This window comes from Terrapene carolina, unplaced genomic scaffold, assembly GCF_002925995.2.
Source record: "Terrapene carolina triunguis isolate 2854851 unplaced genomic scaffold, T_m_triunguis-2.0 Scaffold138, whole genome shotgun sequence".
NCBI lineage: Eukaryota > Metazoa > Chordata > Testudines > Emydidae > Terrapene > Terrapene triunguis.
In genome coordinates, this window is record NW_020664489.1 from 6,912,849 (window position 1) to 6,925,597 (window position 12,749).

The following is a 12,749-nucleotide window of genomic DNA, read 5'->3' on the forward strand; positions in this document are numbered from 1 at the left end:
AACAGCTGCATGACAGCTACAACTCCCTGGGCTACTTCCCCATGGCCTCCTCCAAACACCTTCCTTATTCTCACCACAGGACCTTCCTCCTGGTGTCTGATAACGCTTGTGCTCCTCAGTCCTCCAGCAGCACACCCTCTCACTCTCAGCTCCTTGCGCCTCTTGCTCCCAGCTCCTCACACTCACACCACAAACTGAAGTGATCTCCTTTTTAAAACCCAGGTGCCCTGATTAGCCTGCCTTAATTGATTCTAGAAGCTTCTTCTTAATTGGCTCCAGGTGTCCTGATTAGCCTGCCTGCCTTAACTGGTTCTAGCATGTTCCTGATTACTCTAGTACAGCTCCTGCTCTGGTCACTCAGGGAACAGAAAACTACTCATCCAGTGACCAGTATAGTTGCCCTCTACCAGACTCCTGTACCCCACTGGTCTGGGTCTGTCACAGTAAAAAAAATATAAGGCATGTTAATATTTGTAGTGTGTGAATCAAAGGAGTGGACTATTTTGAAAATCTTTCAGTAATTCTAACATTCTTTGAACATTGCCGGCACAAATCCATGAGACTGAGGATGCAGTACAGAACTACTAGGAAAGTAGTCACTGTTCTTCATTCCACTATTCTATTAATTTCTAAAGGCAATGAGTCAGAAGCTCTCTCATCTCCCTGTGCTTCATCAGCTGTTGTTAAATCACCTTTTAACTAGTTGTTGAGGTTTTCTTCTGTTTACTGGTTATTGATAGTTTAGCGTCGTATTTAGATAGGTGTCATTCCATGCTGCTGTGCACAGAGACAGCGGCAGCTCTTTTCCAAATTGAGGACTGTGGCTCAAAGGAGTTCTCTCTTCCCCTAAGCCCTTCCTATTTTATCATATAAGCCTGGTCTACACTGAAAAGTTATATCAACATAGTTACATCCGTCAGGGGTGTGAAAAAACCACACCCCTGACTGGCATAGCTATTCTGACAAAACCCCCAGTGTAGACACAGCTATGTCAAAATAAAAGAGGGCTTTGTTGAGGGAAGTGATGTTCCTACAGCAACAGAAAAACCCCTTCTGTCAGTGTAGGCTGCGTCTGCACTACAGGGCTATGCCGGCATAGCCTATACCAGCATAGCTATCTCTACACTAGCACTTTTGTCGGTAAAACTTTTGTCAGTCAGGGGTGTGAAAAAGCACACCCTTGACTGACATAAGTTTCACCGACAAAAGAGATGGTATGTCGGCAGGAGATGCTCTCCCGCAGACATAGCTGCCGCTGCTCGTTGGGGGTGGTTTAATTATGCCGACGGGAGAGTTATCTCCATCGGCATAAAGTGGCTACACAGGAGACCTTACAGCAGCGCAGCTGCAGCAGTACAGGTGTGGTGCTGTAAGGTCTGTGGTGTAGACATAGCCATAGTCTCCATAGCATAGACAACCATAGTCACATTTAGCCTTCATACCAATTTTTGAACTCTATAGAGATTGATATTAACGCAGGAGCTAAAAGACCACCCACCATGCGTCTGAAGTGCTGACTCAACACTGGAGTAATTAGAAAATGTAACTATGCTAGTGTCCATTCTTTTCAGCTCATTTGGCATTGATGACTTATTTTCAATAAAATGCTATTGGGGAATGGTTTTGCGATAGCAGTTTAGCATATGTATAATGCTTTTTATTTTCAAAGCATTTCACAAACACTAAGTAACTAAATTTCACAACACCCCTTGGGTATTATTAACCATTCTACAGTCAATCACAGAAAAGTTAAAATTGCTTGCATAAGATTCCAATCTGAGTTGCTGGTATTAGAAAGCAGGAACCCCTGATCCCCAGTCCTTTGCTATGTCCAGAAGACCATGCTGCTACTCTATAAATTCAGTTTTACTAGGTTAAACACACTGCTATTTTTTCACCTGTTTTCAAGCCCTTTTCTAAATATATTTTTAATGTACAATTAGGTCTACGGTTCTTAGTTCGTCTCTGCACAGATATGGGGCTGAAAGAAGTTCAAGAATATGTGACAAAGCTCAAGAGAGTGGAAAAACTAAAAGAAATAAGGGAACAGGTATGTTTGTTTTCTCCTATGAAAAGTGGATTATTTTTTCATTTTCATTACGTATCTTCACTGCCTAGCACAATGAACAGTAAAATAATATTTGCTATAATACTTTAGCCTAGCTAGAGTGTACCTTCACTTCCTGGTTTACAGACGTTTAAGTTGGTTTTGCCATAACTCTTGGATTCTTTGGTTTTCAGAGGTTTAAATATAGGTGCATTCTGTAAGGGTACAAGGCACATCTAGTCAACGTAAACATTCTGCCTTAATGAAGTTTTTGGGCAGTGAATTTCCCTTGGCTTTGAGGAAGCGGTAGTAGTGAAGGGGGCGTGACGGGGGGCACAAGACAGCTTACTGGGACTACCTCACTGTCACTTAGCTACCAGCTCTGCCCTCCATCGTGCCCCCCAGTAGGATCAAGGGCAGGTAGGAAGGTAATAAACAAAAGCCTGTGAAGAGCACATCTACCAGATGGTGGTAGCAAGGGTGAGAGGGAGCCCCAAAATCTAGGGTTACCATTCGTCCGGATTTACCCGGACATGTCCTCCTTTTTGTGCTAAAAATAGCGTCCGGGGGGAATTTGTAAATCACTCAAAATGTCCGGGATTTCCCCCCTCCCCCGGCAGAGCAGAGTGAGCGGCTGGGAGGGCTGCAGGAAAGTCACGGGTTGGACTCTGGAGCAGCTGTAGAGGAGCTCCTCCCTCCCTCCCTGCATTCTGAGCCGGCAGCTCCTCCTCCCCGGCAGCCCCGCGCCCCGCTCCAGCAGCACTGTGTAGGACCAGGGACCGGGTTGTGTGTTGTGCTGGGGAGCGCAGCCACGTGTCTGGCTCGCACAGAGCCCAACACCCTGTTCTGAGCAGCAGGGTAAGGGGGGCAGGAGAAGGGGCAGGGAGGTTCTGGAGGGGGCAGTCAAGAAACAGGGGGGGTCGGGAGTTCGGGGGGGGGCTTCTTGGGGGGAGTGGAGAAAGTTTTGGGCAGTCAGGGTACAAGTAGGGGGTAGGGTCCTGGGGGGCAGTTGGGGGGGGTCTTAGGAAGGGGCAGTTAGGGGATAAGGAACAGGGAGGCTTAGGTAGGGGGTGGGGTTCTGGAGGGCAGTTAGGAGCAGGGGTCCCAGGAGGAGGCAGTCAGGGGACAAGGAGCGGGTGGGGGGGGGGGGGGGGGGGGGTGTGGGGGGGGAGCTGTCAGGGAGCAGGAGTGGGGAGAGGGATCGGAGCAGTCAGGGGACAGGGAGCAGAGGGGTTTAGATGGGTGGGGAGTGGTTGGATGGGGCTTGGGAGTCCCAGGGGTCTGTCTGGGGGTGGGGGTGTGGATAAGGGTTGGGGCAGTCAGGGGACAAGAGGCAGGGAGGCTTAGATAGGGGGTGGAGTCCTGGAGGGCAGTTAGGGGCAGGGGTCCCAGGAGGGGGCAGTCAGGGAACAAGGAGCAGGGGGAGGGTTGGGGTTCTGAGGGGGGCGGGGAGTGGAAGGGGCGGGGCTAGGGCAGGACGGGGGCGGGGCTCCTCCCGTCCTCTTTTTTCAGTGCTGAAATATGGTAACCCTACCAAAATCTGTACTCCACTTTTGGGACTAGCATAGGGAGAAGGGGTTCTGCACAACCCTCTGCAGCATAGGAGGATTGCAAAGATGTGAAGTGACTCATTCATCTCAAGGGGATGTTTTCAGGTGAATCCAAACACCTCATGGAGATGAATACAGCCTGACAACAGCTCTTAAGTGGTGTGATCTGACCCATTCATTTCAATATGTATTCTCCTCCCCTCCCCCTTCTACCTCAAAATCTAACTCAAGCCCAGTCATGCAATACCAGGTTTCAAGACAATCTTATTATGCACATGGACTTTAGAGCAATTTGAATACTAAAATCAGCTCCTTACTGGGGGAGAGGGCTGTATCTGAGAAACATCTTGATAAATGACTCCAAATTTACCCCAAGAAATATTTCCTGGCCCCTCGTGTCATACCAGTATTAAAGATAATCTCACTAGCTACATATATTTCACTGCATATTGAAAATGTAAAGAAGCTCATAATGTGGGGAATGGTTATTGGTAGAGCCCTACCAAATTCACAGTCAATTTTAGTAAATTTAATGGTCATAGGATTTTAAAAATCGTAAATTTCGTGATTACAGCTATTTAAATCTGAAATGTCAAAGTATCGTTATTGTAAGGGTACTGACCCAAAAAGGAATTTTGGAGGGTTACGAGGGTATTGTAGGGGGTGTTGCAGTACTCCTACCCTTTCTTCTGTGCTGCTGCTGGTGGAGGAGCTGCCTTCAGAGTGAGCAGCTGGAGAGCTGCGCCTGCTGGCTGGAAGCCCAGCTCTGAAGGCAGAGCCACCGCCAGCAGCAGCACAGAAGTAAGGGTGGCATGGTATGGTATTGCCACCCTTACTTCTGCACTGCTGCAGGCGCGGCGCTGCCTTCAGAGCTGAGCGCCTGGCCAACAGCTGCCGCTCTCCAGCCACCCAGCTCTGAAGGCAGTGCAGAAGTAAGGGTGGCAATACCGCAACTCACCCTAAAATAATCTTGTGACCCCCCTGCAATTCCCGTTTGGGTCAGGATCCCCAATTTGAGAAACGCTGGTCTCCCCATGAAATCTGTATAGTATAGGGTGAAAGACCAGATTTCACTGTCTGTGATGCGTTTTTCTTGGCCGTGAACTTGGTAGGGCCCTAGTTATTGGGAACTCCTCAATCAAATGACCCCATATTTGCACCACAAACTCTACCGCAACCCCTGTTGCAACATAACAGTTTTGAAGACAATTTCCCGAAGCATGTGGGACTTAGTGCATTTAGAAAAATTGACTGCTAAACAGTAAGCAAGGCTCAGCCTTAACTTTGGTGGTGCTGCCACCCCACTATGACATAAGTAACGAAACAGCTAAGCAGATAAAACATTACCTTTTCAGATTACAACTCCAAGAGGGTCTCACTGAAATGAGTTAAATTGGTTCTGCTTTATCTTTAGTGGGTAATGGTCCACATTACAAACACAGTCACTTTGCCACAACATAAAATAACTGGTAAACTCTACTCAGGAAAGGTCAGAAACTAAACTTGTATAAAAACTGGATTAATTTTTAATTGGAGGGCGGAGGTCCCTGGGGTTGGAGAGGTAATTACTCACTTGTATACAATATCAGCACTACTTTTTCCTGAGTTCTTAATTATGCAGCATAGGCCTGCAAATATTAAGAAATGTAAGAAAAGCACCTTTTTCCTTTTTTAAAAAAATATTCACACTTTTTATACAAATACTGTTTTTGTTTGGTTAGGTGTTTTTGTTTGTTTTTAACATCTTTACTTGATGTGAACCTGAGTTTTCTGGGCACTTTTGAACACTTACTACTTCTGTGCATTAAACTACTAGTGAAAATATTTAAACAATTAAATTGTTTAACTTCGTTGTTTAAGATTATAGTAATATCTCAGTGATGTTAAAAATGTAATATTTCATTTTGACTTGATACATTAATCACTGAAAGTCCAGGGACTAGCTGCTGAATACTACCCTTCTCCATTTAATCACGAGACAGGTATATAGAAGCACAAACTCTAATACAATCATTTTCTACTGCTATGGTAAATTAACCATAATTTGGAGAGGCTAATTTGCAGATGACTGGAATGTTATGTTAATCACAACAATGCATCATTCCTACCTATTCTTTCATAACACCAGCATTGCAATGCAAAATAAGAGTCTCATACTATGATTCACTTTGTGCCTCTCCAGTTGTTAGAGGTTGAGTTCTGTAGCTCAGAAATTATAAAATTTACCCCTTATGTTTCCCTGCCAAATACTGATTTCAGTCCGCAAAGAAAGGCACAGGTCAGTTATTGCTCTCTGTTTTCATCAGCAATTTAAACTCAGTTTCCCTTCCTCAATATTTCAGGCCAAGCCATGATCTCTTTACTACTGTGCCAAGTGGTGAGGCAGTAAATAGATAATTAAATATTTGTGGAATATGCCCTGCTTTTCAATGAGTCTTACTAAGGTCTTGTCTACATTTGGAAATTTACCAAAATAGCTATTCTGGAAAACTCCTTTGTGACCACTCTTATTCTGTAATAAGAGTGTCCACACAGGGGCTTATATCAAAATAACTATTCTAGAATAACTATTTCTGTAAATTTCCAAGTGTAGACAAGTGCTTAAAGGTGTCCAGCCAGAGATCTGGAAACATCTGTGGGGTAGGTGAATATTCACCTGAATATTCCTTAGTGCATTAACATTTCCCTGGTATTTCATTTAAAAGAGATGCGTGCACACACTGATACTGGTACACAAATTCACAAAATCTTATTGGCATTGGTTCAAATACAGGTAGTAGCATTGTATATTTATTTCTCTACGTGAATTTAATGACTGAAAATGAGCACCTGATAAGCTGTGATGTGAACCAGGGATAATATGTACAGACACCATATGATTTTCCTCAGTGCATCTCAGTTCTAATGTGCAACACATTTCTGCTCTTCCAGTCCTGGGCCTCTCTTGACCAGAGGCTGCCAGTTGTGCCAAAAATGATTCTGTCATCCACGTGGGAATAGGATGTAAAGCAAACTCATTTCCACTTGTGACCCATTAGAGAATTTGATCTTGCGTTTTCACAAATGAAACGCCAACACATAAAACCTACTTGTTCCACATTAGACCCACTACCTTCATTTTCAGTTTTTCCTTTTAAATTTGCCCTTATGTTTGAAATACTCAAGAGCTTTACACAGTGCTGTGGGTATGAAGTTGGAATGCATGTGCCCGCACTTTGTATGTTATACAGTACATACCGTTTAGAGACTGTTAGGATCATTTTGCAGCTGCTCAGTCTCCAGAATTTTTTAAGTGCCTTTTTGTTTTCAGTTATACATGATGCAACCATTAACTGGAGGTCAAGATAAATTAAAATGAAATAATAAAAACCATGCACAAAGTAAAACTAGACCCTTTGCATGTGAATTTACATACATCTTTAGGGTACTTTGAGAAGATTGGTTGTGATGGAGGTAATAAATAATCCACCAGACACTGTTGTATTTATAGCGTAGATGATGGCAAAGGCCTCAATCCTGCAAACAGTCATGCAGATGCTTAACTTCATGTGTGTAGTCACACTGAGTTCAAAGGGATTACTCCCTTCACTGGAACTTAACTAGATTATGCTTCATGCTTTCAAGTTAATATGTACATCATGTTTCCAGGATGAGGTCCTAAAATGTTAAGGCTTTAAAGAACCTCAGCTAACTTGTTATTACTGAATCTCCACTCAGCTAAACGATTTCAACTAATATTAAAATAAACTGCTTAGGAAAGTCATTTTATGTCACATGATCTAGATTTTCAACCAAAGGCCTATATAGTCCACACATCTTTTTTAAACAAAAAGAACAGGAGTACTTGTGGCACCTTAGAGACTAACAAATTTATTAGAGCATAAGCTTTCGTGGGCTACAACCCACTTCTTCGGATGCATATTGAGTGAAACATATATTGAGGAGATATATATACACACATACAGAGAGCATGAACAGGTGGGAGTTGTCTTACCAACTCTGAGAGGCCAATTAAGTAAGAGAAAAAAAACTTTTGAAGTGATAATCAAGGTGGCCAAGTACAGACAGTTTGATAAGAAGCAAGTGTGAGAATACTTACAAGGGGAGATAGATTCAATGTTTGTAATGGCTCAGCCATTCCCAATCCCTATTTAGCCCTGAGTTGATTGTGTCTAGTTTGCATATCAATTCCAGCTCAGCAGTCTCTCATTGGAGTCTGTTTTTGAAGTTTTTCTGTTTTAAGATAGCCACCCGCAGGTCTGTCATAGAATGGCCAGACAGGTTAAAGTGTTCTCCCACTGGTTTTTGAGTATTATGATTCCTGATGTCAGATTTGTGTCCATTAATTCTTTTGCGTAGAGACTGTCCGGTTTGGCCAATGTACATGGCAGAGGGGCATTGTTGGCACATGATGGCATATATCACATTGGTAGATGTGCAGGTGAACGAGCCCCTGATGGTATGGCTGATGTGATTAGGCCCTATGATGGTGTCACTTGAATAGATATGTGGACAGAGTTGGCATCGGGCTTTGTTACAAGGATAGGTTCCTGGGTCAGTGTTTTTGTTCAGTGCTGTGTGGTTGCTGGTGAGTATTTGCTTTAGGTTGGGGGGTTGTCTGTAAGCAAGGACAGGTCTGTCTCCCAAGATCTGTGAGAGTAAAGGATCATCTTTCAGGATAGGTTGTAGATCTCTAATGATGCGCTGGAGAGGTTTTAGTTGGGGGCTGAAGGTGACAGCTAGTGGTGTTCTGTTATTTTCTTTGTTGGCCCTGTCTTGTAGGAGGTGACTTCTGGGTACTCGTCTGGCTCTGTCAATCTGTTTTTTCACTTCAGCAGGTGGGTATTGTAGTTTTAAGAATGCTTGATAGAGATCGTGTAGGTGCTTGTCTCTATCTGAGGGATTGGAGCAAATGCGGTTATATCTTAGAGCTTGGCTGTAGACAATGGATCGTGTGGTGTGTCCTGGATGGAAGCTGGAGGCATGTAGGTAAGTGTAGCGGTCAGTAGGTTTCCGGTACAGGGTGGTATTTATGTGACCATCGCTTATTAGCACAGTAGTGTCCAGGAAATGGACCGCTTGTGTGGATTGATCTAGGCTGAGGTTGATGGTAGGATGGAAATTATTGAAATCATGGTGGAATTCCTCAAGGGCTTCTTTTCCATGAGTCCAGATGATGAAGATGTCATCAATGTAGCGCAAGTAGAGTAGGGGCGTTAGGGGACGAGAGCTAAGGAAGCGAAATCAGAGGCCCAGTCAATCGTGCAATATAGAGGTATTGCTTGGACAAAATAACAGTAACATTTTTAAATAATCCTAAAAATAACACAGCTGGAAGGTGTTTGTGGTCCTTTCCTCATTCCAAGAAACTTGACTTTTTAAACATAGTTTTTTATAATATTTACCATTGCCTTCATGTTAGATTTAGCACTCAACAACAAATTAAATTAACTTTTTTCCTGACATACAGTGCTGTGCCAAATATTAGAAATTTAAGACGTGTGGGGTAAATATTTCTCTTTCTAAATTTTCTTCCTCCCCACTTGAATCTTTACAATAACAAAACACTTCTTGGATTTACAAGATGTTAGTAGGCAAATACTACTTTGAAGTCATGTAGAGGGGAATACCTTGAGAATTTTTTCAGCTGTACTAATCAAAACTTCATGTAAGGTATTTTTATTCTTATATAAATGTTATCTGAAAGAACAGATTTTATTGAATTTTTTTATTTGAACTTCATTAGTTCTGTGTAAACATTGTATTTAACTCTGATTTTAAATGCAACTTTTTGTACTGAAGAAATAAGATTTTAGTTGCACAATACAATATTACTGTAATTTAAGTCCAATTTAGTGTTCTCTACTGTTTATAGCAGTAAACTGAATTTTGAGCTTCAGCAGTTCTATCTAATATAATTATGCTAAATAGGGTTTTTGTGTTTATTCCTTCAAATTTATTTCACTGTTGTTCTAGCGTGTTAAATCTGGCAGAGATGGCAGTGCACGTAGCCGCAGAGAAGGGAGTGGTAGTGGGGGTAAGTACTTGGAATAACAACTTTGCTTAAGTGTTGGAGTTGTCAACGTTCTAAAAGAAGAGTTTTTCTTAAAGTGTTGTAAACCCTTTTATATTTATACAAGTACATATTGAGTAATGCATAAATATTATTTTGCAAACTTCACTTACATTTTTTAGCTCCTTTGGTCTTAGTATTGTGAATATTAATCTTTGCTCTGTAAAATCTTCACTAATACGGTAGCTTTTTTCTTTTGTTTTAGGGTTTATATAGCACATGCAGGTCTCACAGTTTTCCTAAAAATAAATTTGTGACCTGTTTATAAAATAGTTTAACTGAACACTCTTTGAATGTTAAATTTTGGATAAACAACACATTTTAAAGAGTCATTGTCAAGTGCCCTGAGAAAGAGAAAAAAATAGCTATAAGAACAGGTTTGTAAAATGCTTCTGTGAATTGTTTTTAATTGGGGAGATTTTTGCAATGACTTGTAGACACTTCCTCACAATCCTAAAACTCGGAACTGGTTCTCTGGTCAACAGTACTGGGACAAATTCAGATTTACAGTTCAGCATAACCACCTTGATTTACAGATGCAACAGAAAATCAACTTTTCAAAAATCTAGCAGGGATAAGAGGATTTTATAAACAAAGGTGATCACTATAATGTGTAAGTGGCCCAAGAGAAATTTAGCACAGTGCCATAAAATGGAAATACAGGGGTTTTTCCATAGATGCTATAAAAAAGACATTTTGGACTGATCACACACAAAAGTGAATGTCACTGTGCGTGTGTGAATGGTCACATCACATTATTCATGAATGGCAAAGCCATGAGTGACTTAAGCAGGTACCAAATACATGCTTAGAAAGCCTTCATACCACCTATCGTACATTCTGCTTACATTTCCTGTTACAGAAAACCAATGTGTGGAATGGTTCAGGACGTTTGTTTTTTTTACTAAAAATTGGACTATTTTTCTTGTCCTTCCACCTGCAAAGCCAGATGTCTTAATTACCACTTATCCAACTGTACAAGGCTCATAAAAAGCCATGAAAACCACTAACATAACCCAGAATAGCTTTTCATTACTTAAATAATTTACATTATTAAGTCTCCTATCTTAGGATCTTATGGGGCTAGAACGGAGTCCTGGGGTGCCTTAGGAAAGAGGTTATCTTTCTATTTTGCAGTGGTATGAAGCCCCCATTTTTAGCTCTGCAGTCCTACGAGATAGACTTTGAATTAATTACATTTTTATATAGAGAAACCCCATCACTTGTCAGGGATTGTCGTTTTGGGCCTCAGGCTAAGATAATTTTAAGGGGAAATTCCTCATGTTGGTAGGAGGGAGAGAAGAAAACATTTCTGGGAAAGTTTTTTGAATCTGCTCAGGGATTTGAAATATTAGAATAAATCCTACAGAGATCGATTAGTGAGCAAAGAGCTGGTCAGGCAGTTAAAAGTGCATGATGAACAATACATAGTTCTGCAATTTATTGCATAGATATGACCGCCACACGTGGATGTTTTAGTCAGCTTTATCACACACACATCTGTACTGTCACCTAAACATTTATTCACATTAATTAAATCTGAAGTTATAGGAAACTGTTATACCTAGAAAACATACCATAATATCATTTCAGATTGCCTCTTTTTCTGATAACTGATTTTTGGGTTCTTGTCACCTATATGAATCTTGGAGATTCATGATCCTTATGAATAGGGCCCTACCAAATTCATGGTTGTGAAAAACACGTCATGGATCATGAAATCTGCTCTTGACCATAAAATCTGCTCTCCCCTGTGAAATCTGGCTGTTGTAGGGGGCTCACAGTATTGCAACCCTTACTTCTTTGCTGCCTTCTGAGCTGGGTGGCTGGAGAATGTAGAGTGGTGGCTGCTAACGGGCACCCAGTTCTGAAGGCAGCGCCACCGCCAGCAGCAGAACAGAAGTGAGGGTGGCATGGTATGCGGGGGGCAGGGCCAGCCTTACGGGTGGGTGATGGCTGAGCTGGGGAGAGATGGAACTTCCTCTTTCCCTGCATGATCCACTCCCGGGGCCAGGTCAGACCCACCTCCAGGAACCTCCCCTGGCTGCAGGAAGCTCCACAGCTGCTGTCTGGGGGTCCAGCTCTGAAGGCAGTGCTGCCACCAGCAGCAGCACAGAAGTAAGGGTGGCAATACTACATCCCCTCGACAGTATCCATGCAACCACCCCACACAACCCCCTTTTGGGTCAGGACCCCCATGGTTACAACACCGTGAAATTTCAGGTTTTTAAAATCCTATGATTGTGAAATTTACCAAAATGGCCCATGAATTTGGTAGGGACCTACTTATGAACCCTAAGGAAGAAATTCACTATAGTGGGCTGGGCCCAAACAAAGTCCTCTGCACCTATGGTCTGGTCACAAAGTAGTCATGCAGGATGACCTGTGGACCCCATGCTTGTTTAGGTAGAAATGGAGGGCAGCATTGGGCTCAGACCAAAGGATTCAGACTTGTGCAAAACAATGGCCCTGATATCCATGTAAGTGTTGCAAAGGGGCCCTTTCCTCTTTCACAGCTACATTCTGTCATCGTATGTACCCTTGTTAGTGAAAGAGTGGAACATTACCTGAGGCTACGTCCTCACTACGGGGGGGGGGTCGATTTAAGATGCACAAATTCAGCTACGCGAAAAGTGTAACTGAATTTGACGTATCCGAGCCGACTTACCCCGCTGTGAGGACGGCGGCAAATTGACCTCCACAGCTCCCCCGTCGACGGCGCTTACTCCTACCTGCGCTGGTGGAGTACAAGCGTCAATTTGGGGATCGATTGTCGCATCCCGACGAGACGCGATAATTCGATCCCCGAGAGATCGATTTCTACCCGCCGATTTAGGCGGGTAGTGTAGACGTAGCCTGAGAGAGAAAGGGATGTTTGGTAGCTTAATAAATAAGGATGTAAATGCAAGAGGACAGCTAATAGGGGAAATAAGAAAGATCCTACCTGAGAAGAAGTTAAGACAGCTTTAAAGACCCTGAGCTAGCGTTTTGTCAATACTTCTCTTAAGGACAAAAAATATATGTGGAAAATGAAAAGAGAGTTGAACTCATTAGGAACTTCTACCACAAGCTCTAGTCA

At 42.7% G+C, this 12,749-nt stretch overlaps 1 protein-coding gene across 1 annotated transcript in view; it reads left to right on the forward strand.

Moving 5' to 3' along the window:
* IFT88 (intraflagellar transport 88) overlaps nucleotides 1-12,749 on the forward strand; it is a 103,678-nt gene that overhangs the window by 77,799 nt on the left and 13,130 nt on the right. The window contains exons 23-24 of the mRNA XM_029911953.1: nucleotides 1,944-2,050; nucleotides 9,574-9,634. Of these exons, the coding sequence (XP_029767813.1) occupies nucleotides 1,944-2,050; nucleotides 9,574-9,634 (168 nt within the window). The remainder of the gene's footprint in view (nucleotides 1-1,943; nucleotides 2,051-9,573; nucleotides 9,635-12,749) is intronic.